At 47.3% G+C, this 25,728-nt stretch overlaps 1 protein-coding gene across 1 annotated transcript in view; it reads right to left on the reverse strand.

The window, feature by feature from the left end:
- Positions 1-24,679, reverse strand: part of Samd4a (sterile alpha motif domain containing 4A) — a 199,967-nt gene extending 175,288 nt beyond the window's left edge. Inside the window, exon 1 of the mRNA XM_005376760.2 lies at positions 24,469-24,679. Coding sequence (XP_005376817.1) covers positions 24,469-24,664 — 196 coding nt within the window. The 5' untranslated portion in view covers positions 24,665-24,679. The remainder of the gene's footprint in view (positions 1-24,468) is intronic.
- Between the last annotated feature and the right edge of the window lie 1,049 nt (positions 24,680-25,728).

Here is a 25,728-nt window from a genome sequence, read left to right on the forward strand (position 1 = left end):
TTGAGACACCAGGTCCTTCCTGTGAGGACCTGGCTGATGCACTTCCCAGGCCACGTGGCTTGATCTAGTTACCACACTGAACGGACAGGACAGAGCTCCTTCCTTCCAGAAGTGTGAGCGCCATTCACGGAGGAAAGACGTCCGTAGCCATCTGGATTTGATTTCTCCTGAGTTGAAAAGATGTTGACTCTAATTCCTAAATCACAATTTTGAATTGCTAGAGTAGCAGCCTCATTCTGGAACAATTTACATGAAAAGCAAAAATCAGTAACTTCCTACTAAAAATACAATTTGGAAATCATGCGTGCTCCATGGACAAAAATTCTTCCCTTATATTTTCCTAAAATGCTTACATCAGATGATTGGTAATTTCTATAATTCTGAATGAGATGTACCACTAAGATATGTTATATTGAAGCTCCTCCTCCAAGCTAACTTCATTAAATATATCTAGTGTCCTGCTTAGTTTAAGTACCTATCTATATATCATGCCCTAAAAATCTACACTAAAGAGACACTAGAGTGACCTCAGCTCCTCTCAAGACTGGCCCTTGGTTTTTTGGATTGTAGTTGAGAATGTAAAAATGTTAATCAATCTTACCAGATTTTTTTAAGTTCATTTAATTTTTTTACTTCATACTCCGGCCGTATTCAGCAAATATATACCTAGCACCAACCTGTACCCATTTTTGCCCTGGAGCTAGGAAGGTAAGAAGACTGCACTTCCAGGAATTCAACATGGATATGATTCTGTACTTATAAGACAATGAGCTCAGGCTTCAACAGAGATCTACTGAAATGTGAGGCCTGCATAAGGGATTTGCCAGGACAGCCTGGAGAGCTGAAATGGCAAGACATTAAAAATGACCTTTGTGTTGGGACATGAAAGATGAGAGGGATGTTGTCACACGTAGGAGAGAAAGGTAGTGTGGATGGACAGAAAAGCAGTTGCAAAATACTAAAGAACGACAGGGCAAGGTGTGAAAGTTTGCCTTCCAGTTACCGAGGAAAGCTCATGTTACGGAATAGGTATTTTTTGAATGAATGAATGAAGTGAATTACACATCCAAAGTTCACTGTCTTCATGATTTAATTCCTGTTATGGTTAGCAATATAATCAGTCACTCATGGTTGACCTCAACCTGGAAATAGGCCTCATGCAACACATCAGTTGCCGTGTTCCGAAGTTAAAACAAAAAAGCCACATGTTAGCAATGCAAAATTCCTGCCACTTAAATTCCAGTGCAAAAACTAAGCTCCAACAAGTTGCTGGTATGTTAGTGTGACGGAGACTAGCTTAATATTTTAAATTCATTCATGATTTAGTCATCTTGTCATAGTGACTATTTTAATGTGCTCCTGAGGGATCAAGTACAGCCACCAATTAAATCTGACTCAGAGATTAAAAAATGTAACCTCTGAATAAGGGAATCTGGAGATGGGGGAGACAACAGGAGGGAAGGGAAGGCAAAGGGAAGTAAAAAGGATCAAAATGTCACATGTATACGCACCAACTCCTTACAATGAATGAATTTCTTATGCATCACAAACACACTAATAAAAAAAGGGAAAACCTCCTGCTTTGATTTTCTTGCTCTTCAGCTTTTTCTCTGCTACAGTTTTCCATAGCTGACAAAGCCTGTCCTGTTATTTGTACTAATTATCTTACTTCTACCAGGAGAGCCATACAGGGTCTGTAGACTTCAAAGATCTGAACACTCGCAGATTAATTAACATCAGTAGTTTAAAAAGTAGCATTTTTCCTCTGTCCCTTATGCAGATAACACATGTTAATACAGGCGTGGAGATGGCCTGGAGTCCTAGGGCTCAACTGGTAGGGAAGGCTGTAAGTTAGGGGAGATTTTTACTTTCTCTGCTACATACCTCTATGGCAAATCTCTGAAAATCTATTTTTAAAAATAGTAATCGTATTTTATTCGTGCATGGAAGAAGCAAAGGTATTTTCTTCGAGTAGGCAGATACATGAGTCACCTTCCTGTATGAGGTCAGTACATCCCGCAGGAGAAATCCTGTCCGAACTGGGGGAATCCGTCACCCTTCTTTCACTTGCTCCCGCAGGCACTGTAATCTCCCCCTCCTCTACCTCCACCCCCCGGCTCATCCTGCCCAGCTGGCCCAGCACCAGAGCTAAGAAATCCTCCTCTCCAGCACCCAAGAAAGCCCCTCTTTCAAGGAGAGGCAGCAACGGGGCCTCTCCACGGAAGATGCTGGGGTGTTATTCATATGGGCGCACTTGTTTAAGTAGAAATTTAAATCAGCTCAAGAAAAACACTTCTGCATATTGGTTTCAAGTGCGCTTAATTTAGATGGTCACTATTTCAGCCCTTAAAGGGGAACTATTTTTCCATAAGAATTAAGCATTTGCAAAATAATTTTCCATAGGACAGAGACTATAATCTGTCAGCTATCATTTCTCCTGAAATTATTTCCTTATTCCTTCTTGCGCTTTCCTCTCACATAATCACAAAGGGAGTAAATACCATCCTTACATTTCCAGTTTCCACTTTTATCTCCTCCCGAAAAAGTGCGTAGGGAAACAAAACTTATTATTCCAATTCATTCAAGATCCATTCCAGCTAATGCAAGAAATACTTGACGGATGAAGGGCAAAAAATGACAATGAAAAGAGCCTCACATATGAAATGCAACGAAACCCCAGATTATGAAACTAATAATAAGCAAGAATGACTTCATCACGAAGAAATTAATTAGATTCTCCGGGAAGCAAGAATAATAATTATGACCTGAAGGACCAAAACATAAATATCCATAATTAGAGAAAACTAGAAATCATCCAAATGTTCAATACAGAGAAATGGCTACATAAATTAGGTATCATGCATACAATGGAGTCAATACAACCATGGATTCAGACTGACAGAACGCTGAAAATTACTGAAGCTCAGTGTTGGTGTTTAGAGGCTTGTTGTGTCATTCTGTCTTTATATAATAAGCATGTTTTCTAAGACTAGTGATGAGGGGACATGCTCATGATATAAAACTAAATGAAATGTGAAAAAAAAAGGCAAAATACAAACTCCATAAAGTGTATGATTCTCGCTGGGCATGGTAGCACATGCCTGTAATCCCAGCACTCAGGAGACTGAGGCAGGAAGATCGTTGTGACTTTGAGGCCAGCCAGGGCTACAAAGTGAGCTCAAGGCCAGTATGAACTGCATAGCGAGACCCTGTCTCCAAAAAAAAGACAAGAAAGGAAAAAAGAAAAAAAAAGTGCATGATTCTTAGCTGGGCATGGTGGCCCACACCTGTAATCCTAGCACTCAATAGGCTGAGGCAGGAGGATCACAGTGAGTTCAAGTTCAGCCCAAACTACACAGCAAGGCCCTGTCTCAAAACAACAAAAAAAGCGCATGACTTTTACTTTGTTCACATATAAATATAGAGAAAACAGTCTGGGAGGGAATGCTCTAAAACATTGACCATTGAGTGTCTTTGAGTATCAGACTTGATGGTTTTGTTTTTTTTTTTTACTTCTCTGTATTTAAAAGCATCCTCCCATACAATGTCCACTTCATTAATTAGCAAAGCGACAGGCAGGAAAAGAAACACATTTGGAGAAGGAAAGAAGCCAGGAGAGTAGAGCCAGGAGCGCGACCTTGTTCTATATAAAGAGCGTGCAGACCTCGCACGGGATAAAAGCTAAGACTGAGACGACTGACTATCTGAAGGGAAGCCGGAAACCATCTGCAGAGACCAACGTAAAAAGGCAGCTGAGCGGCCAGGGTGTGGAGTGGTGTGGAGTGCCTGCGTTAGGGTGTTTCCGAGGGAACGGGGTCGCCGCGCGGCGCAGACAAGGAACAGCGACCGCACAAGGGGGTCAGGGAACTGGGCTCTGTGGAGCGGATGGGATCTGGAGAGGGAAGGAGCAAGGAGGAGAAGGAAGCGGTCGCTCGGAGCTGCAGGCACATGTGAAGCATCCAGCATGGGTCATTTTGGTCAAACACGGTTCATGGAGAAGAGCGGTGAGGCTGCGGCTGCAGTTAGAGTTGAGCAAAGGTTTCCAACCCCAACCACCGGGATGAAAGGCACCGGGCAGGCGAGCTCATCAGCGTGTAACCTTACTAAATCGGTGATCTGGCCCAGCTGCGACGAAAGGAGCAATCCCAGAGCAGTAGCTCCTAAGGGTCTGATCCACATTATAGTGTGGAAATGTCCGGAAACGGGGTCTCTGAAGGACCCGGTGCTGCACTGGGTGCTCACCCGGGATCTGGCGCGACAGTCACTGTAAACGCCACACTATTCGCACTGCCCAGACATGGATCTCAACAGCACCAGGAGCAACGCCAGTGTGGACGAGGACCCTCGGCAAAGTCTCGGACGAAACAGAATACAGGCTTCCCTCCATTTAAACTGTGTAAAAGTATCTTCTGCCCTAGAGCGAGTTCTAGGCTCTGATGATTTCCATGGAGTCTGTCTGCACGGCCGGCTGCCCGGTGGACATTCAGAAGTCAAGCGGGCCGGGGGACAACTGCTCTGAACGTAGATGACATCTGTCATCCTTGGCCCCGTCCACTCAATGCCAGTAGCAAAGGGCCCTTGGTATTGTGAAAAGCAGACGTCTCCTCACGAATGTCGACGTCTCCCTCGGGGGCTATGGGCAGCCTTGCCGAGCGTCTGTGGGACAGAGCCCCAGCCAGCCCTTCTCATGGGGACGCACTGGCCTCCTGGCAGGGCCATTTCTCCTGCGCATGACTGTCTTGGGTGTGACAGGAACGAGAGGATCCCAGCAGCCTGTGCTAACACCAGCCACGCCCACAGCCAAGAGCTGCCCCTCTTCCGTCCTCTCTGGGTGTGACCTTTGCTAGACACTGATCCAGGCTGAGGCAGGCCTGGGTGACAACAACTGCAGGAGGAAAAGGCAAGGCCTGAGATCGGGGATCCTGATTCTTAAAACGCTGAAGTCTCTGGGCTGGGGATTTAGCTCGGTGGCACTGCGCCTGCCTGGCAAGCGGAAGGTCGTGAGTTCGATTCCCGGTACAGGAAGAAAACCAAAAAAAAAAAAAAAAACCTCTGAAGTTTGTCTACGGTGCATCCCTCTGAGAACTTAGATTCCATATCGTGTGATTACAAAAGCAAGAGAACTACAATCAAAGCACCTTGTCCCTTTGCTAATATTTGCTGGTTTCTGCATCTCTTTGGCGCTTCTGTCTGCTTGGGAAAGGAAAGGGTTGCCGCTGGAAGGCATGCTGCTTCCTGGTCTGCGAGACACAAAGCTCAGACACTGCCAGGCATGGTGGCGCACACCTGTAACCCCAGAACTCAGGAAGCTGAGGCAGGAGGTTCACTGTGAGTTTGAGGTCAGCCCGGATTACACAGTGAGACCCTGTCTCAAAAAAAAAAAAAAGAAAAGAAACCTCACACCCTGCCACATGTGGGTTTCCATGCCACTGCTAGGAAGGTCAGGAAAAGAACAGAATATTCCTCAAAAGGACTCGGCTCAACTGACAGTGTGGCCGTCATCAGCCAAGTGGAGAACTGGAAGACACACAGGAAAGAGAACAGAGAAGGAAGCTGCCTACCAGTATCTTCTGCCTTTTACAACCCAGGCCCTCCATCCACAGGCATTTGAAAGAACTTTCTGCTTTATTTTTCTTGTAGCACTGATCACCGTGTACAGTGCCAGCTACACCAGAACAATGCAGATATTCAGGGACTTCGTTCATTTAACAAACACTTAATGCCTGTGTGTTATATTCCACGTAGCGCTCTGATCCTGGGGAAAAAGAGTCAACAAAGTCACCACACTCTCCTTCCACAGACCTTACTCCTCGTGGGAAATCCAGACAATCAACAGATACATAATGCAATGTGTCGTGTGGTGATGGACACCAGGAACAAAATAATTCAGGGCGCAGGGCTTACAGAGGATGGCGGGCTGGGCTTTTCTGAGAAGGGGACGTGAGCGGAAGCCGTAAGGAAATAAACAAGCCATGTAGACATTTAGAGAACGCACAGTGCATGGGGTGAGGGGAGCGCCTGCCTTACAGGAAATGACAGTACGATTCCAGGATGAACAGGTGACAGAAAACAACTGCAAGCCATGGATTTTGCTTTCTAATTAGGAAAGGGGTTGTGCCTTCTATATGGCTGGGTCTTCAACTTCTAATACAGTACGGGTTCTTTTTTATAAAAATATAGTTCTAGTTCTAGTTCTAGTTCTAGTTCTGAATAGGCACAAAATCTGAATGAATGGATGGATGGATGGATGGATGAATGACTAGACAGACGAACACAAGGTAACTTATTTCCTCTAGGAAGGACATAGGCCTCCCACATTCAGGCTCACCGGCTCTAACTCATGTAAATATCACCAGGCTTATTAAACAACTCTGCTTACTAGTGGAGGCTTGCTACTTATATTCGGAACATATGTTTGAAGTAGAATGAACAAAAAGGCGGCCAACATGGAAAATCCAACCGAAGTATCCACACCCTATTTGGCTAGAAAATTCAGACACAAGCAGGCACAGTGGCTCAGACCTGTAATCCCAGCACTCAGGGAGGCTGAGGCAGGAAGATTTCAAGTTTGAACCAGCTTGGGCAACTTAGTGATTTAGGAGACTCCCCCTCAAAATAAAAAAAAAAAAAAAGGGCAGGGGAGGGGTAGCTCAATGTAAGAGCCCTTTATTCAATCCCCAATACTGCAAGAAAGAAAAAAGAAATTGAACACAATAGAGTGAAGCTTTTTGATCCATTAGGTCTGTGAATCAGAGACCTCAACCTTATAAGACCTACAGAAACCACCATTAACACATTGCTATTACAAGGGACAGAAGCATAGACCTGCAGTCCTAGTACTCAGGACGCTGAAGCAGGAAGATCACTTGAGATTAGCATTCAGAGACCAGCCTGGGCAATATAGTAAGACCGCCATCTCAAAAATAAAATAAAATACTGTTGTAAAAGAATTTGTGGTATATAGTAAGATATTAATGACATATTAAGTGTAAAAAGCAGCTAAGATATATTTTTCACCAAACAGCATGTGCATAGCTATACACCATTGTATAATATGTTCATATGTCATAATTTTGTGAATTTCTGTAAAAAATGATTTATGTACTTATGGCAAAAAGAAAATATAAATGATAGGAGTAATTATGTCATATTTTCTCTTTCTCACTCTGTCTTTCTTTTGATCTGGCAAAGATTTCAATGTGGGGTCAGAAATATGTTGGTGACCTTAGGTACTTTTTTTTGTTTTGTTTTGTTTTGTTTTGTTTTTTTCCGGTACCAGGGATCAAACTCACAACCTTGCGCTTGCCAGGCAGGTGCTGGGCCACTGAGCTAAATCCCCAGCCCCTCTTAGGTACATTTTAACCATTCTGAACCTTAGTTTCCTCATCTATAAAATGCAAATAACATCTAGTCTGTGGGAGTTACATAACTTGTGTAACTATTCTTATAAGAACGTTATCTTCATTAAAAAAAATTCTTCTACCCAATCTGCTAGAATCTGATTTGCACAATTTGATAAATTTTGGAGAGGCACAAGAGATAGTACATTTAATAAAATTAACTTCTCAGGAACAACTTACATGCCAAATTCCACTTCATCCATTTCATGCTTCTGATTCTTTATGTTAGAATCTTATCAAGTACAAACTTAGATCAGAACATTTATTTTCATCAGAAAACATGTTAACTGTGTTGCCAAGCAATGGGATAAAGGGCAATAACTGAAAGATCTTCTATTTCAAGTAATTAAATCATACCTAAAATTAAATGATAACCCAAACATAAGGGTTCGAACGTTCTCCCGAACAAATTTTACTTTGAGTGCCTACTGTGTGTGAAGCCGTGTGCTGACAGTTAACCTGACAGAGCTGTCCTCAGTGCTCCAGGCTTGAGATCAAAGAACAATCAAGTCTAAATGGTTAATCTGAACAGTTGCCCTCAACCCAAGAAAACAAAAGCTCCTCTGACAGATTGCCCTGCTGCCTCCAAAAGACCCCGGATGTTTCATGCCTCAGCTGCTGCATCTCATCTGTACAGAGCTCCTGCTTCTTCTGCACAGGCAAGGTAGCACACCCAGCCCCCGAAAGTCCACGCTGAAAGGCAGTGTGCCACAGACAAAGTCAGTCTAGCACGCAGCCACAATTCCAAGGGTGAAATAATGCAGTGTTTTATTTGAAGCAAGTTGCAATGCAAGCAGCCAACTGAAGCCACCTGTTACATGCATAGAAGTCTCTTTTAGTAGCTGAACACCACAATACTATAAATATGCATTCCTTATGAAATTGTCAAAGGTCACTTTTAGAGGGAAGGTTATCAGCCAGACAGCTGGTAATAGACTGTATTTAAAGAGTCTACACCTGTGTTTCAGAAGGCGCTGGTAACTGAGACCATCATCGAGTACATGTATACTTTGGTGGGGGAAATTAATGGAAAATATTGCTAGCTACGGAATTCTTAAGAGCATTACACTTGATAACCTAACTGTGAAAAACAGTCATTTAAATTCTATGAAATACTATTTGCCTGAAGAGCGAGCACATCTTTTCAGAAGGTTCCCTGAATAATAACAGTGTTACAAATAACCTCTTTAACCTCCTGTAACAACAGCCTCCATTTTCAACAGCTGTCAAAATAGATTCCAGTATCCATTCTACTCAAGGGCGTCGGAAGAAGATCTTAAAACTGTCAAGGAATGTCAGGATGTGGGTAACTTAGTATGAAATGTAACTGAGCTGCTTCTTCCAACTCCAGAGAAATGGAGAAAGCTCGAATCAGCTCAGAGAAAAAAAAATCAATCAAAGAGAGGACAGGGAGACAATCACATCCAAACACATGCGAAGTCCCAGCCCCGTGCACAGAAGCAATGGACATCACCCAGCGGGAGACTGAGTCCTGAGCATCATTCATTCCACATGACAGATCACACCTCCGATGCCACCCTCTCTACCAGAAGTGGGGGGCACTGCCACCTCAGGAAGGGGTTGCCAGGTTCAGCAAAGAAAAATACAGGACCCACGTGAAATCTGCTCTGCAGATACACCATGAATAACTGTGCTAGTTGAAGTGGGGTAAGCGTGCCCCAGCACTTAGGCTGTGTCTGCAGTCCAAGTTCAACTGGAAGTCTTGTCATTTCTCTGGCAAAGGTGACAAAGCCTAAGTGATGCTCTCTTTGAGCCAATGTTCTGGGAAAGGTAGCTAAATGGTAAAAATAAAATTTAACTTCCTATCTCAAAAAAAATTGTTTGAACAAAACAAAAGTTAAATTAACAGCACAATTTACTCTCATATTCTTCTCAGTAAGATCACCAATTCCCAAGCAGCCTCACCTTATATGTAGCCCCAGAGAGTAACATCTTTCCGACACTGTGCCCCTTCACCCCTGAAGACTTTTGTAATGCAGCTCCTCATACTGAGGCCACGACCTGACGTGACCACGACACGATGACAGCATTGTGCCCTAACATACACTCCACATTTAAATTGCACCAACTGGCACAATACCATCCTTTAGGGTCATATGTTTTCCCAATGCAGAATTCAATCGAGAACGCACTGTTGCTTTTAGCGTTCATATCCCAGGAGCTTCCCGCACTCCACCGTCTTTGCAATCGAGCACGGGGAGCACCAGCAAGTTCCGGGGCAGCAAGGCACCACCTCCATCTTCGTTGCACACAAACGTATGCTCAAGTGAACTCTTAAAGACTTCAACAAAGTACCCAAGCATTTCCTGTTTTAACGCTGGGAGTTGTGTGTTTTTTCTCTCTCTCAATGAAAAGGTAGGAGGGTGTACCGAAAACCAAAAGCAAACAAACAAACAAAAAACCCAGCAGCAATAATACTTGTCCTAATTATTCCCATTGAAAAATGTCCTGACCCCAACACATACGCAGAATTATTTATATATCATCCACCAGCAGTTTAAGATCAGGATCACACTCAAGACTGCAGTTTGACCTCACTGTCCAGACTCTCAGTATTTTAGCTGGGCTCCAATCATCTGCAAATACCACAATGATTTGGAAAATGTGCTAACACAGCTCGTTCTGCCACAAAAACAAATGTAAGAAGGGGGAAGTTTTGTTGAAAACAATGACAGAGAACAATGAAAAGAAAGCTTTGCCCTTTTCCAACTAACACTTGTTCAGTGAAAGGTAAAGGTTAGGGGCTGGGGATTTAGCTCAGCGGCACAGCGCCTGCCTGGCAAGCGCAAAGGTGTGAGTTCGATTCCTGGTACCGGAGAAAAACCAAAAAAAAAAAAGGTAAAGGTGGGAATAGTAGCAAAGAAAAACAAAGCATAATTATTTTCTTGTTTAGCGGAGGGACACAAAAATACTCAAAGGTTCACACTGAACGGTTCTAGGTTGGACAATAACTTTTATGAAGGGTTATATTTTAAAAAATAGTTTAAAAAACTATCATAAATTTTTAAAGACTTCAGACCACCGATTAACATATAGAATCCACATGGTATGTTTAAATGCTCCTTGTCAACTCACACTGGAATACTGGCGGCCGGAATGCGGTGATGACAACACATTTTATGTGACTTTCCCCAAAAGAAATTCTTTAGCGCTGACAGCTGAGTTCTTCCTACTTGTGGGCAGTACTCAATGATCTAATCCATTAAAAGGGTAAAAGGAGATGCAAACTTAACTTTGACAATTTACAGACAAGCGGGCCCTGCAGCTTACGGTCCCCAATGAATCATCAGCTCCCAGTCTTGACCGGGCCCGGGGTCACTGGTGTACATCAAGAGAACCACGTGTTCATTCCAGCTCTGGCTAGCCAAGAAAAAGCTCTGAGAAAGAAATCACAGCCATCTTTCCTGGACCTTTTAAACACCCACAGGCCTGAATTTGTGATCTAATTGTTTCAGCTGGTCCTCTGAGAAGAACATCACCCTACTTTCTATAGTGTGATATCGTTTACAAAGCACTTTACCCATGTATAATCTTGGTGACTAGCCCTGCGACTTCCAAAGTGGGAACTCCACCTCACGGTCAAGAAAACAGAGGCTCACAGTGCTTAAGTACTGTTTGGAAGGTGAACACACCCAGCCTAGGTCTTCGGGAAGGGGATGAGAATTAAGTCTGTATCCCCCCCAGCTTTTATCACATACCTCACAGCAACAGCGTGAGGATTCTCATTTTGTTCTCTTCATGATTAATCTTTTACATAATTAGATCATTTTCACAACCTAGACTTATGGACTAGGGTTTGGAGTTAGATTTCATTGTCTTCGCTCATCCATTCTTTCAGTGAAAATGCACTGAGGTCCCCGGTGTGCCAGACACGATGAGGAGGTGGATAGTAAAGAGGGCTACAGGGTGGTGTAGTCAGATGGTACAGCACCAGGTAAGTGCCCCATGACTAGGGCTGTACAGAGGTTCACGATGCCAGCGAGCCCTGAGAGGCTGGGGGACAGCGGAAGCAGGAGCAGTGGCCCGGGGGTCTTCGGGCTGGTCACATTGCCATGCAAGTAAACACCCCTAAGGAACTGCTTACCCCATGAATGGACAGAATCCCTTTCCAAAGGCAGCAGGCGGTCCTGAACAACACACAGACCTCTGCTGAGATCAAAGCTAACTCCAGCGTGGCTGCTTCGGATTCTGTACAAACCCAGAGGACATCGCTGGAACTGTAGCTAAAACATGCTAAAATCAAGCCAAACCTTCCTACACTGCAACTCTCTGAAATTTCAAAATATGACTGCTAGCTGTCATCTGATAAAAACAAAGCTGTGCTCTCCTATAAATAAAGAAATAAAACAGGGTGGGTCCTCACAAGAAATTTCAAGGAGGCCATTTTAGTAAATGTAGTCCTTACAATTCAGGTAAATACAGCATCGCTCATTCCCAGCACAGAAAACTCAGTCAGTGTGGTGTGAGTCAGCAGTGGGGAAGCTGGGAGAGACCAAAACCCAGGTCATGGGTGCTTGGGAGGCAAGTGGCTGGGACGCCAGCCTCCTCCCAGGTCCCTTGTACGCCCATGGCCTGGGATGCATCAGTCTTCTCAAGTCTCCAGCAGACAAGGGCTCTTCCACCTTCTCAATGCTATATTGCTAGAACAGGAAATAGGCAGAATTCACTCCTGACCAACTCTAACGTGTGTTTTCCTAAATAACATTCAGAAACGTCCCACCACTTGCAAACGGTGAGAAGCTCACGCTAACTTGCAGCCCTCAAGTTTGTGTTCGGCCCCATTCCCAAGTCCTAAAGAGATCCTGACCCAGCACATCCATTCCCACTTTGTCAAAGTCAAGGATACCATGGGATCCGGATAATCAGCCCTTAGCCCCGTGGTAGCAAACCTATGGCACACGTGCTGCACCAGGCGGTTTGTTGTCACTGAAAGTTCTAAAACATTCGCCATCACCACTTGGTCTTTCCTCTTGGCAGCTTGCACAGCCTGCATCTCTCCCCTCATCCTCCCCGTAGTCACAGAGCAGCAGAAGGGCCCATTCCATGATGTCTGGAAGGGAAATGTTTGAATTGATGCCATTTATGCAATATTTTTTAAAAGCCGTGGAAAAAGGAAGCCAAGCCATAGCAATACCCACAAGATTAAAAAGTAATACTCAAAAAGGACATTTAAACGGACAAGCTGAAGAGAATTCTTCCCAGAATAAATATATAAAATAACAGTGTGGATCATTAAAAATCCTCACCTGTTTTTCTTTTAACTGCCAACTCTTTTATTTACTGAAGCACTGGAATCCTCAGCATCCTTGGGGTTGTAAAGACTCATCACGGGATCAGAAACACACCGGCACTTTTCCAGCCACCCTGAACCTGTTTCCTCATGTGAGATGGAAACTATGTCTATCTTGCGTAATTTCTATGATTTGGAAACTGGCCATTAAGCACTTAGTATTTGCTAGACTCTGGGTGGTACATCTGATACATTCTCAAACTGTTGTAATTTATCACATTTCATTTTCACAGCTACTAGTGCTGTCCCTTCCTACATTCATCCACTCAGTAATTCCAGTGTCTGTGTTATGTAGTTACCTGCACAGTGACTGGCCCAGCAACGTGCTAAGGCAAAAGTGAAGAAAACAAATGAAAGAAAAAAGGAAGGAGGGAAGGGAAGGGGAAGAGAAAAGTTGGACAAACCCCCAATCTTTGGGATACTCTAAAATCTCAAACTTTATATTCAAAAAGTTTTAATTTCAAATATTCTAGACTTGGCGGGTATGGGTTAGGATTGCTCAAATTGGTAATGTTTATACAAATATTCCAGAGTCCAAAAACACTTCAAAATCTGTAACACTTCTTGTCCAAAGCACTTCAGGTAAGGGATACTCAAGCTGTACCCTACAAAGAATATCCTTCGGTCATTTTTAGAGCTATATGGAGAAAAAACAATTTGGGGCTCTAAATTGTGTTTATGAGTTGTCTTTGCTAATAAATGGCAGACATAGCATTTACCATGGCTTTTGGGTAACCCAAAATGAAAAGATCCAATTCAGTGCATGACATCTTTCCTTAAACATGGCGGTCGGTCACCCTACTGGTCACAGTGACGTCACTCACCTTGCTGCCTATTTCAAAAAGGAACTGAAAATCACTCAGTGCATGCATTGCACAGACAAAAAGCCGCAAGCCAAGAAGTACAGGAGGAATATACTGGAAATAATTTGAGGAAGGTTTTTAAGGCCACCCTTGTTCATTCACTCATATATTCCTTCATTCACGTCATCTCTCTCTGCTGCTACCGACAGCTTTGTTTCTAGATCTTTACCCCTGACGCACAGAAGTTACAGGATCATAGAGCTGGACTCTGGAAGTCACCCAAGAGGTCCGAAGCTTCTTTTCTAAACAGCCACTAATCCCCGCAGTGGAGAGGTGTAGACAGTTTGGAAGCTGGACTGCTTGTTTCCAAGTGCAGTCATGGCCGTTCCTCCCCCACTGCCTAGGGTTGCTGGGGAGAATAAGTGAGATTGTACGTGCAGATAATTCAGGTTAGCACTGGGCATGGAGCAGGAGTTCAATAAACATAAGCCAGTCTTGCTTAGATGTACTCACTCTTCTACATGTCGCCCAACGCTAAAGGCCCATCCACCTCTGATAAAACCCAAGCTGTTGTTTCTTCTTTAACTTACGTCATTTGGATACCCTAATCATTATCAAGCCATTCTTTACCTTCTAAATGAATTATACCTGCTGCCCTCTATTCCCCTCAAAACCCTCCTCCTCGATTTGAACACACTCATCCCTTTGTTCTTGCCACTTTCTGAAGTAGTTCAGCTCTGGAAGTCCTTTCCTGAGTGTCTTTATGAGATGTGATAAAAAATATGGGGGATGCTACCGCCATGTGCCTTCCATGCAAAGGGAGTCTCATAAAAACATCACGGAGTGTCCTCGTCCACCTCATTCACCAGATCCGCTGTGATGTGGTTTCTGGCTTGTCCCCAGAGTCAACTGACCACGAAAGGTAAACATTTTGAATGAATTCAGGCCATCAAGGCCGCCACAACAGTGGGCCTAAAAACACTAAGGAAGGAAGACATCAGAGCTGCTTTAGAAAGCGGCAGGGGCAATGTGGTGTGTTCAAAGCAAGGGGGAGTATTCTGAAAAAGGGTCACGGCAATGTGTCTTTTACTGTAATAGAAAAACATTTAAGTAAACATTTTCGATCATACCTCATAAGTACAGAATTTAAGCCTTCCATTGTAAGCCAACCTCGCAGGTCACCAACGACAGCTGCCTGCTCATCTTCGCAGCTCAGCCTAGTCTCCCAAAGCCCCCCACTCTCCCCCCTCCTCTGGCCACATTCTGACCTGTCCATCTCCTCAAAGTGTGCACCTAGGACTGTACCCAGTCTCCGGGGGTAGCCTGGCCAGCAGGGCCCGTGTGTCCTGAACATACTAACAGTATCAAAGAGCTTAGGGGCATTATGACGTTATTCCTATGGAGCTCTTGGAAGTCGGTGCCATGGCTGTACCACGCATCCTCTTCCTCAGGTCCAGGCGATGCCAGTGCAGGGACACATGCCACCTTGTTAGATCCAAATGCTCTGGGTCACAACTCTGCATCCACGGATCTGACAAGTGCGCCTCCTCACCTCAGCTTACACTGCATATAACCTGCCAGCGCCCTGCCTCAGTTGTACCACTTCTCTCTAGCTTTCCGCCTTGTGCCCTCTGGGACACCATGGCCTGAGGTCCCTGTGGCCCTGGCTCTGCCGTCACCTATGTGTCACCCAGGCAGTGCAGGGACTTAGCACCATGGACAACCCTTGGCCAGGGGAAGAGGGGAACCAGCGGATGCATGCCCACTTCTGTCCCTCGGCCACTTCTCTGGCACCCCCGAGGGAGTGAGCCCCACTGCCCCTAGCAGCGGCCAGCTGCTTATCAGGCCGGTTTGGGCCTCCATCCTCTTCTGCGTCTCTCTTCCCAGTCCCTTTCCTGCTGCCTGGGCTCAGCGCCCGAAGGAAACCACCTGCGTGGCCAGATCTCGCCTCAGGCTCCGCTCTCCCGGGTACAGGCTAAGTCACACGGGGTCTGCACGCAGGAGCCCTGAGGCAGGCACAGCACGGGAGACCTCCCTTCGGGCTGCAGCGGCAGAGAAGACCTGTCAGTCACCAAAGCCACACACCTGCCCACTTCTCCGTCTGATGCATCAGGACTCAGGGGCTTCGCAGAGGCTGAGCTGCAACTTAGCTATGGGGCACCCCCAGCACCCCGCTTTCCGCCCCAACACGGCAGACCCACAGCCAGTGCCATCTCCCCTCCTCTCACTCCCCCCTCAAGAAGGAAATGGTGCTGGCTCTCCACAGCGCACCCTCCCCACGCCAGCGAACCCGCGCTGCTTCCCGCATCCTCACCACAGGCTGGCGCTGAACGGCTTCTCTGGGGTCTCATGCAGGGGCTGCATTAACCCGCCCGGACCCTTGAATGCAGGGAACCCGCTTTCTCCTTCCTTCTGTACCACAGGAGAGGATGGCATTTGCCCCGAGGCCGTGGATGCTGCCTCGTATTCCTTCACCTCTCCAAAAATTCAAGAACGCGCAGCACCGCCATCTCTATCACGCAGGCTCACTATGCTGAAATCCCAGGTCTGGTGCACGCACCCCCATAGAAACGTGCTTGTGGAAAGGCAGTGTTACGTATGTATTTATGCTGCACACACAAATACTCAGATTCCACCAACAGACCGGGATCTGCTGCTTCAGAAATTCCAAGGATTGCACTTTTGTGTGCGGGGGAAGTGGAAAGAGATCGCTCCCATCCGGTCTCTGGAATTAACATTCTTGCTCTTTCCAGTTCAACTTCACAGTCCACGGCATCAGAAGAAAAAAATTTTATATATATACATCCCTATCTTTCCAGGAGCCTCGTTTTCCATGGGACACTAGTCATCAGAATGCCTGGAAATTGCAACTGTGATGCGTCCAAAAAGCCGGGCAAGCATTGCAGCCGAGTCCAGCTCTGCCTTCCTCCAGCCCAGACTCAGTTCGGGCTGTGAGCACCGGTTCCAAGTACCAGGCAGTAAATCACTGCTGAAAGCAATACGCAGAAGGCTCCATAGTGTAATGAGTGATCACACTACAGAGACAAAAAGATTTTCAAGCCAATGATTCTGTGGTAGGAAGCGCCCTGGCATCCCTGGGATACTCTGACTGCAACGATCCACAGAGATTTTCGGGGCGAGCATTTACTGACCACCGAGTGCTGTAGGAGCACCCCATCCTGTCCCTACCCTTCCCACGCCCTGCTTTCTAACGACACATGCAGCCACCATAGTAAAGAAGGATTCCCTTCACATGCTCCATACGTGACACTACCATAACACTCCAACCAGAGACCCTGAAATTGACCTTCCTCAGAACAGCAAGCCCAGGCGGGGGCAGAGGAAAAGTGACCCCATCCTAACACCCAGCCATCTGGGCCAGCTTAAACCTGGCCCCAAAAGAAGCCTCCAACAGGTGTGTGACAGGGTGACAGCAGGTGAGATGGTGGCCCGAGCACTGCGTTGCAGCCAGTCCAATTCCAACCCGGTCTCTGCTGGCCACAGCTCTGCCCGCCACGGTCTCAGCTCAGAGCGTGGGAAAACCGCCGTGCTTGACCGATTTTCAAACTTCTCTCTGGTCCGTTAGGATTGGGTAGTAGGGGGCAGGAAGCACCGACATCCCAAGTACGTTTTCATGTGAACAAAAACCTTCAGAGACACATTCATACCACTTGAAAGCCACTGCGCTAAATCACCTCTAAATTAACTTCCATCCCCAACAGACCTCAGTCTCTCTGCTACAAACGTGACACACCCACAGCGTCAACCTCGTACGACAGCCTCGGGTCAGGCTTTCCTAACCAAGGTTTTCCGTTACTGGATCCCCCAAGAGATCTGTACACTTGTTCACTCGGGGAAGGACTGCTCTGACACTTTGATCTTTTCCTGTAAGTGTTCTAGATGTTATCGCTTAACACCAGTTCTGATCCAAGCATGCTACCAAAGCATCCTACTGGGAGGAACCACGAGAACCATTCCTAAGTCTCAGAATGTTATGGACACTTAAGAGGGACGAAAGTATTCCGTAAGCAGATGTTTTGCTGTGGTTACTTTTAAAAGTCATTCTGAGTGTGTGAAGTGACCTGTGAACACTTTTTTTTTTGTTTTTTTCCGGTACCAGGAATCGAACTCATGACCTTGCGCTTGCCAGGAAGGCTCTGTGCCGCTGAGCTAAATCCCCAGCCCCCCTGTGGACACTTCTTTCCCCATCACTGAGAAATTATCCCTAATACGGACAATGTGCTTCCGGCTTCCGGTCTCCAACCTGCTCACCACACTCAACCTTCAAAGGTGCAGGAGGCCGCTCTGTACATGGCGCATGCTTGGCGTCCCCCTAGGTGTGGCTGCCCCAGTGCACGGCATCAGAGGTACTAAGTGGCAAGCACCTCGGGAGCTCCCAGGGCTTGTTTCCAGTGGCCACACTCCGCTGGCATCTCCTAGTCAGCAAGTCTCAGACTGCTCCAGTCTCTCTCCCTCCCTCAACTCCTGTTTCATTCTCTCATAAGAACTGCGGCGTCTAGCAACTGTTGATGGTCTAATTATGACAGCTATGTTTGCTTTACCTCTACAGCTGGAGCACAGCTCCTTGAGAGGAACGACGGCACCTACTTCACCCTTTGGCACGGCACCCAGCTCTCAGCTGGGGAATGTGGTGCATTCACAGGAACCGAGAAGCCTGGGCCCATAGATTCTCGCTGGATACGCGTCACCGGATAACGTCATGCTGGTCACATCCACTGTGCAAAAGAAACTACTGAATCATTTGGGTTTTTTCCTAGTAAACTGAGACAAAAGAAAAAACAGTATTAACATGTGGCTGTGTGGAAAAGGAACAAACCCAGGCATCGGTTTGAATTCCAGGGAGCAGCTAGCTCCTGGGGGGCTGTGAGCTGGCTCTTGGGGTGCAGGCTTCAGGGCAGGGCCCAGGCCTTGCCGGGTGCAGCCACAGAGCACCCTCAGCTCCAGCTCTGTGTGCTCTGCTTTCTTTGGGAAAATCCTGCCTCAGGCGGCTTCCATGGGAGCAAAAAATAGCTCCGAGGAGACGTCTCATTCTGCATCTTAATCTATGTGAATTGGATGAGCTCAGTCAGGCCTTGGAAGGGATGATTAGCAGGGATGTAAAGGAAGGAGCAAGCTAAAAACTCAAAGAAGTGATTGTATGAAGACTGTTTCCTACGAGGCCCGCACTTTTCCTGGAAAATAGGTTAGACACAGCATTTCACTGATGGACAAAAATGGCCCAACTCTTCCTCGGGTCAAGAGGAAGCAACGCATCCTTCTTCTCTGGGTCATCAATTCTCCTTAAAAGCACAGCCCTGCAGGACAGACCCGGCAGCTTTCAGCTACCTCTTAGCCTTCCTAGCCTCTGGTTTGCCCCTGCTTGTTTATTTAAATGTAAACAAGACCATTTGACTGCTGTGAAGTTTGTCTGCCTTTTTCTTGCTTTGACGGGGCCTGTTTATAACACACACCCTGTGGCAGCTGAGCCGTTGGGTGGCTGGTCTAAACAGCCACATCCAACTCGTTCATGGCAAAGAGTAAGAATGTGGGTGACCAGCAACAGCTGACATTCAGAACCTTGTGCAGTGACCCCAGACCAAACCAAAGAAAACAGCAACACGCTAAGCGAAAAGACAGTCCCGACAGCTCGCTCAGTGCAGTGGTTTCTTTTCAATCACCAACTAAAGAAGAAAAAAAAGTGTTGGCAAGGTATTTGAGGAAACGGAGTCAGGGGTGCATATTTTTTCACCGGGATAGAGAGGGACAACAAAGCTAAAGCAAGGCCGAACACAGTAGATTCATGTCTTTCGGGGGTTCCAAGTCACTCCCAATCTCGCCTTGAAAATCCTTTAAATAAAAGGTTTAGGACCATTTAGGAAAATATTATTTGTATCAGCTCCATATTAGTGAAAGGCGAGCTTCAATCTGAAGATAAGGCAGACCCTTGGTGGGATCATGAACAAGGAACTTCTAGGTAATAACAAGAAGTATCATCATCCTTGGATAGACAAGAACACAGAGGCTCACAAATTAACTAGTTCCAGTCTGACAGATTTCAAAATCTGGATTCCAAGAGAACCCTCAAAAAGTGATAGTGAACCTTTCCAAGCTTTCAGTGAGAACAGACAGCCATAGATTTGCCACCACTGCCCCGTAGCGTATGCCCTTGCGTGGGTGTGAGCAGACGGCCGCCACCAGGACGGCAGCTGCTGCTGCTGTCACAGTTCTCCCCTGCCCCCATATGCTGCCGCTGACAGGCACCAAGCTGCCCCAAGCTGATGATGCCACCAAAGCGCAAAAAGAAACTTGGAACCAAAGAGGCTGGCATATATACCAGGTAAAGTCTGTCTCAAAAGTGTACATACACACACACACCCCGGACCTCACACACACACACACCAAGCACACCACACAGCCCACACCAAGCACACACACGTACCCCTTCCTCCTCCTCCCTCTTAGTCCTCAGCATGCTCCTGCCTACAAGGCTACTTGGGTTCTGTGTCACCTCTGAGGATTAACTCGAAATTCCTTGGCTAGCAGAGCCCTGCACACTTGTAGCTTCTGCTTCTAATTTCTGCCTCTTAGATCCCAGTGCTCTGCATGCTCCTAGCCACTCCACGCTCAGTTTTTCCTGCACACACCAGTCCCTTCCACAAAGCACTAAATGCTGTCCCTTCCACATGTCCTCCCCTGGACCTCCTGCCCCCAGCAGTTAGGTGCTAGGTTCACAGTACCCCAGCAGCGCCCCCCCCCCACTTCTCATTCTCGATCTGTGCTTCAGCACCTATACTATTTTATCAGTTATTTACTCAACAGCAAGAGTTATCTATCATACACCAGGCACTGGAACACAGGAAGTTACCTCTGTATTCCTACAGCATCCCTCTGGGTGAGGAAATGCAAAGGCTGCCAGAAAACGTTTGTTGATGAATACTTGAATGAGAGAACTATAAATAAGACTTTATCCACATCATCAGAAAAGCCTCTTCTGCTTTCTTTTTTCCCCATTTGTGATTTGAAAGAGCAAGTAAGGGTAGAAGATGGAATCCCTATTCCATAGGGGGCGGAAAATCCATAAAAATCACAGAACCAGCATAGAGCCCTCTATAGTTGCAAATATACCCACAAGTCCCTTCCAATGTCCACAATCATTTTTTCTCAAGCACCATTATTTCAGAGAATCCTTTCTCCCATATTTAATTGAAAGTGAGCAACAACATTTTTGCCATTAATATGAATACACACAATTCCCCATAAAATACGCATTATTTTCTGGCTTAAAAGTCTTTATGGATTAACTTGTGAATCTCTACTTACTACAATGTTTCTGCTGAAAAATATATTGCAAATTCAAATGACAAAAGTCACAAACAATATCAAACCCTATTTTTCCTTTGAGAATCACAGGGAAAGTTGGGGAATTCCATTTTGGCTGATTATAAGGATTCAATGAACTGCTCTTCCCAGCAATAACTCCTCTGCAAAAGGAGCCTAGCCAGAGGTGGCAGTGGCCAGGTGGGGCTGGTGGTTGATGGTTTGTCAGCTAAGGGCAGGAACATTCTACAAAGAAGCCAACACGTAGAGAGCTGACCTGGACCATTACTCACTGGCCAAGCCTAGAGTGAAAAGCGAAGGCATATGCACAAACAAATCCATAGGGACTGTACAAGCCAGCTTCCCATCACTATAACAAATACTTGAGGTCATCAATTTATAAAGAGAAAAGGTTTGTTTTGGCTCACCGTTTTCGGAGCTTCACTTCATGATTGGTTGGCTCCATCAGGGCACATAACCCACAGCAAAACTATTCAACTCGTGGCCAGGAGTCAGAGAGAAAGAGAAAAGAGTCCCACCTCCTCTTCAAGGGCAGACCCAACCCCGTGACCTGAAGATGCACCCCAACCCCCACCTCTGCCAACAGTGCCAAGCTGGGGGACCAAGTCTTTAACACGTGGCCCTGTGGGGACAGTCAGGGTCCAAACTAAACAGGGACTGAGACAGTTACTTTCTTTGCATTTCCAGTGATGATGAACCTGAGACAAAAGATGAACCAGTGAATTGCCAGATTCTCAGCCCACTGAAGAAAATGAAAAGTTAGCATCAACATCCTACAGATCTCAAATAAGCTGTGTTTAAGGGCAGGCGATCTCTCTATTTAAAGTCAGTTCTGCAGAAAACAGAACCAAGTTCACACCATTACTGTCTTTATTATACGGCAATCAAGCCCCAGATATCAAGTTTCCATTCATCAAGTTTTAAAATCTGTAAACACTAGAAGTGTGTGTGTGTGTGTGTGTGTGTGTGTGTGTGTGTGTTTCAACCACACCAGGCAAAATAAATGATAGGATGACTTGGGTACAGGAAATCCCAGTCATTCAATGAATGAGTCATTCTACACAGCCTAGTTTTCTGAATTGTTAAGAATTTTACACAGCAAAACAGCTTCGGAGGTTAATTGTCTGGGGTATAAATATTTTCTAAGTATATTGAACATTTCCCTGTTTTCTAAGAGTGTATTTTTGAAAGATGTATTCTTTAGACAGCTTGCTGTGATTGCCCATAAATAGCAAGTATTGATTTATGCTGTTGCAAAGGGATGCTGGAGGGTCGATCAGAGTTGCTACCAAGGCGTCAGGCCTTTTGCTCCAAATGTGTGTCAAAAGCTATAGTTTTTCTACCCTCACCTAGCTGTCCAGCTATCAGGGGCCACTTTTCACTGCTGGCTATGGCAGCCCCTTAACCTATTTGAAATGTGCTATTCTTATTATACTGTGGACTATTTTTCAAATTTAAAAAAAGCAATGCTAGGATTGTGCCTAGAGTAACTGTAAGGATATTCTGAGAGAGGGTCTGAAGTAGTCTTTGGATTTTTGTGCCGTCTACTTCAGTTGCTAAGTGGACATTTTTGCCTCCTTCCTGCTTCTCGGCCAAGTTCCAGAGACGTAGAGAGGCACAAGAAGTATGCTGCAACAAATTTCGATGCTCTTCCTGACTTCCATACTGCAAAAGTAAGCCAAAGCCTCCCAGGAGCTCCCTAGTGAATCTGCATCCCAGCCATGCAACAAAATGAGTGCAAACGTTTCCATCCAGGCAAAACGTTTAGGTTGACAGATTAATCCAGAACCTGGAAAATGGTCCCCACCTTACATAATGGTTCTACATTTTGGGCATCTACATCACTTCCCAGCACAAATAAGTAGGTATCTTATACAAATGAATAAGGTTTTTAAAAGTTTGCGGGGAAAACTACCAAATGATTTCAAAAAAACTTGCAGAGGTTGAATATTTTTGTTCGTTTCAGCTCAGCCATTTGTTTTTAATACTTTACATCTACTTGCTTTACTTAACATGATAGCTCCTATACTGGGAGAGGAAAATACTCTCCATTACTCAAAGGGAAAAAATGTTGCTCCTACATTTGACTGACATGAAGATGAGTTCTCATTCAACAGTCCCTAGGAGGGCTGAAGTCAAGCTCTAACATAAATGACTGTACTTAAAATCCTCCCGTTCTATAAAACAAAAAGGTTTACATAACCTTGTTTTTCAAACCCAAGAAAGCAAAACGAAGCAGGTGAACCGCTGACATTAAAGACACAAGTGGAGAGTGCGCTGCAGTTGTGCCTTCCTCATCCCTCAGGAAGGTGCTGGCTGCTCCGCTATTTATAAACGCAGAGCCCCAGGGAAGGGGGCCTGCCTGCTGCTGTCACCCCATGAGTGGCTGAGTGGAGAGCGGGCTGGGCTGAATGGACTCCCTCCGAATCCCCCTCCATACTTGGCAGTGTGGGATCCTGTGGATGCAGTCAGGCAAAGGCCTGCCAGGATTTCCAGCGGTCACTTCCACCCCAGGATGCTATATATGGAAACATCCCATCCTCGGGTTTTCAGCATCAGGAGGGCCACACCAGGCAGCAGGAATGAGGAAGAGGCCTCCTCTCCTCCCTGGCTACTGGGAAGGCACATTCACAAGCCCCCTGCCTAGGCCTAGACCTAGTGACCCAGTGGCAGTGCAGCCCTGGCTGCCTGGGCTCCCAGCCTAACATAGAACAGCTGGAAGGGGACCCTGCATTCTTTTCTCTGCAGAAACACTGGGGGCTCTGTTCACCCTCCTGCTGCGGCGTGGTGAACCGAGCATCTCCCCCATCCAAACTCCCAACCCTAAGACCTTCCCCCCACCCCCGCTCAGCCTCCCCCACTGCTGAGGATATCACTTCAAGCTATCACCACCCCCGCCAACAAGCACCAAACTGCTGGACCTTCCAGTCGCATTCACTTTCTATACTACGCGAGGTGTCTGTAAATGCCAGCAGGGTCAGGTGAAACGCTTCTGCTCCGTTCAGCAAAGTTTCCCCACAGCTAACACCGAGGAACCCCAATTCAGTCCACCTCCTCCAAGATCCCTATCTGTAGCGAGAATGTCACGGCCAGTGAGTGCATCCCATCATAGCCCTGCTGCAAATGTCATTTTAATAGTCTGTAGCGTCATCTACAAGGTATTCCGAAGGCGAACCTCTAAAATATAATATCTTTGGCGGGGGGGTTAAAAATTGCACGTTCGGGGGCTCTTTCTGCATACAGCCTGACCCAAGCTCGGCTGCTGGTGGACAGTCCGGGCTTCTTCATGTGTTGCTGAAATCCAGCGAGCCATGCTGCCCAAAAGAAGAGGGGAAAAAAAGCCCAGAAAATCCAGACTCTACGTGACCTGACTTACTTATTTCCCAGGAAACTGCATGAGAGAAAAATCAATCAATCATGCTACCGTAGCTACCACAAGGAATGGGCTGAGGAGTTTACAGTGGGTAAAACCCCAACGCGGCCGGCCAAGGTGAGTGGGTGGCAGGAACACGTCTGGGGCGCGCGCGGGGGGGAGGGGTCCCCGGGGTCCGCGAGGTCCTGGGAGAGGGTGGGCCCCGGGACGGGGTGGGCGGGGCGGCGGCGGCCGCACACTTACCCGGGCTGTTGGCCTCGCCTTCGAGGACGTGCAGCTCGGCGCAGTCGGCCAGCGAGTGCTCCAGGCAGAGCTGGAGGAAGCGAGCCTGGGTCTGGCTCACGCGCTTGAGCAGCGACAGCAGCGCAACAGTCTGCTCGCACTCGTTCCAGCCCTTAAACCAGCCCGCCAGCACCCCGACCTGGTCGCGAAACATCATGGTTGGGGGGCTGCCCTCGGTCTACGAAGCCCCCTCGCCCGCCCCGCTGGCCCCAAAGTTTGACGACGCCGCAGCCCCACGGCCCCCTCCGGAGACGCGTCCCGCTGCCAAGGTGGCCCGGGCGCTGGGCGCTGCGGGCACTGCCTGGGCGCCTCCTGCCTCGGCCGTCTGGTTTCGGGGACGTTCCGCTGCTCCTGGCCGATTTCCTCGGGGACGATGACAGACAGTGGCACGGAAATGTTTTTTGGTTTTTTTTTTAAATATTTTTTTGATTTTAAAAAAATCCCTCGCAAGGCACACGACTGAATGAAGAATGCGCTCTCTCGCCCCCTCCTCGAAGCTCCGGGATGGTGGTTTCCGGCGTCCCGGGGTCTCCTCCCCGCTGGGCGGCAGTTGGACCCTTCACTCCCGCATTCCCGAGCGGCGATCAGCTCTGGAAGGAGAGAGAGAGCTGCAGTGAGAGCTCGGCGGGCGGGCGGGGAGCCGCCGGGGACAGCGCATCCGAGGGCGCGGGGCGGGGTACGTGGGGGCGTCCCGCGGAGGAGGAGCCCCCCCTCGAGATTCCAGCGCTCCTAGGCGCCGGGATGCGGGAGATGGGCCGTCCCCGCGCGGGGAAGGACTCGAAAGCCGCCCGCCCAGGTGCGGGAGGGGAGCCGAGCTCCCTGTTGCTGCGGCGGCTGGGGCTGGGGCTCCCCGCGCGCCCCGCCCGGCGGCCTCGGGGGCTGCGCCTGCGAGCGGCGACCCAGCAACGGCTCTTCCTTCCCCGCGCGGAAAACTTGCACTGCGGCTGCATCCGAGGGGCGCGGGGGTGGGGTGGGCTAATGCAAAGCAGAGGCGGAGGCAGAGGCAGCCCGAGTTCCTTCCTCCTCCTCCTCTCCTTCCTCCTCCTCCCTCCTCCTCCGCGAGAAGCAGCCGAGCGGCTGCAGCTCCATCTACAGCAACAGCCAGCATCTCCACCGCCAGGCGCCCCTCTGGATTTAGGCCGTGAGCAGCCGCCGCAGCAGCTTGAGACAAAAATAAACTCTCCCCACCCGGAGCTCCGCGCGCAGCGGGCGGCGGCGCAG

The sequence above is a fragment of the Chinchilla lanigera genome, unplaced genomic scaffold (assembly GCF_000276665.1).
Source record: "Chinchilla lanigera isolate Chin_1 unplaced genomic scaffold, ChiLan1.0 scaffold00008, whole genome shotgun sequence".
In the NCBI taxonomy this organism is placed as follows: Eukaryota; Metazoa; Chordata; class Mammalia; order Rodentia; family Chinchillidae; genus Chinchilla; species Chinchilla lanigera.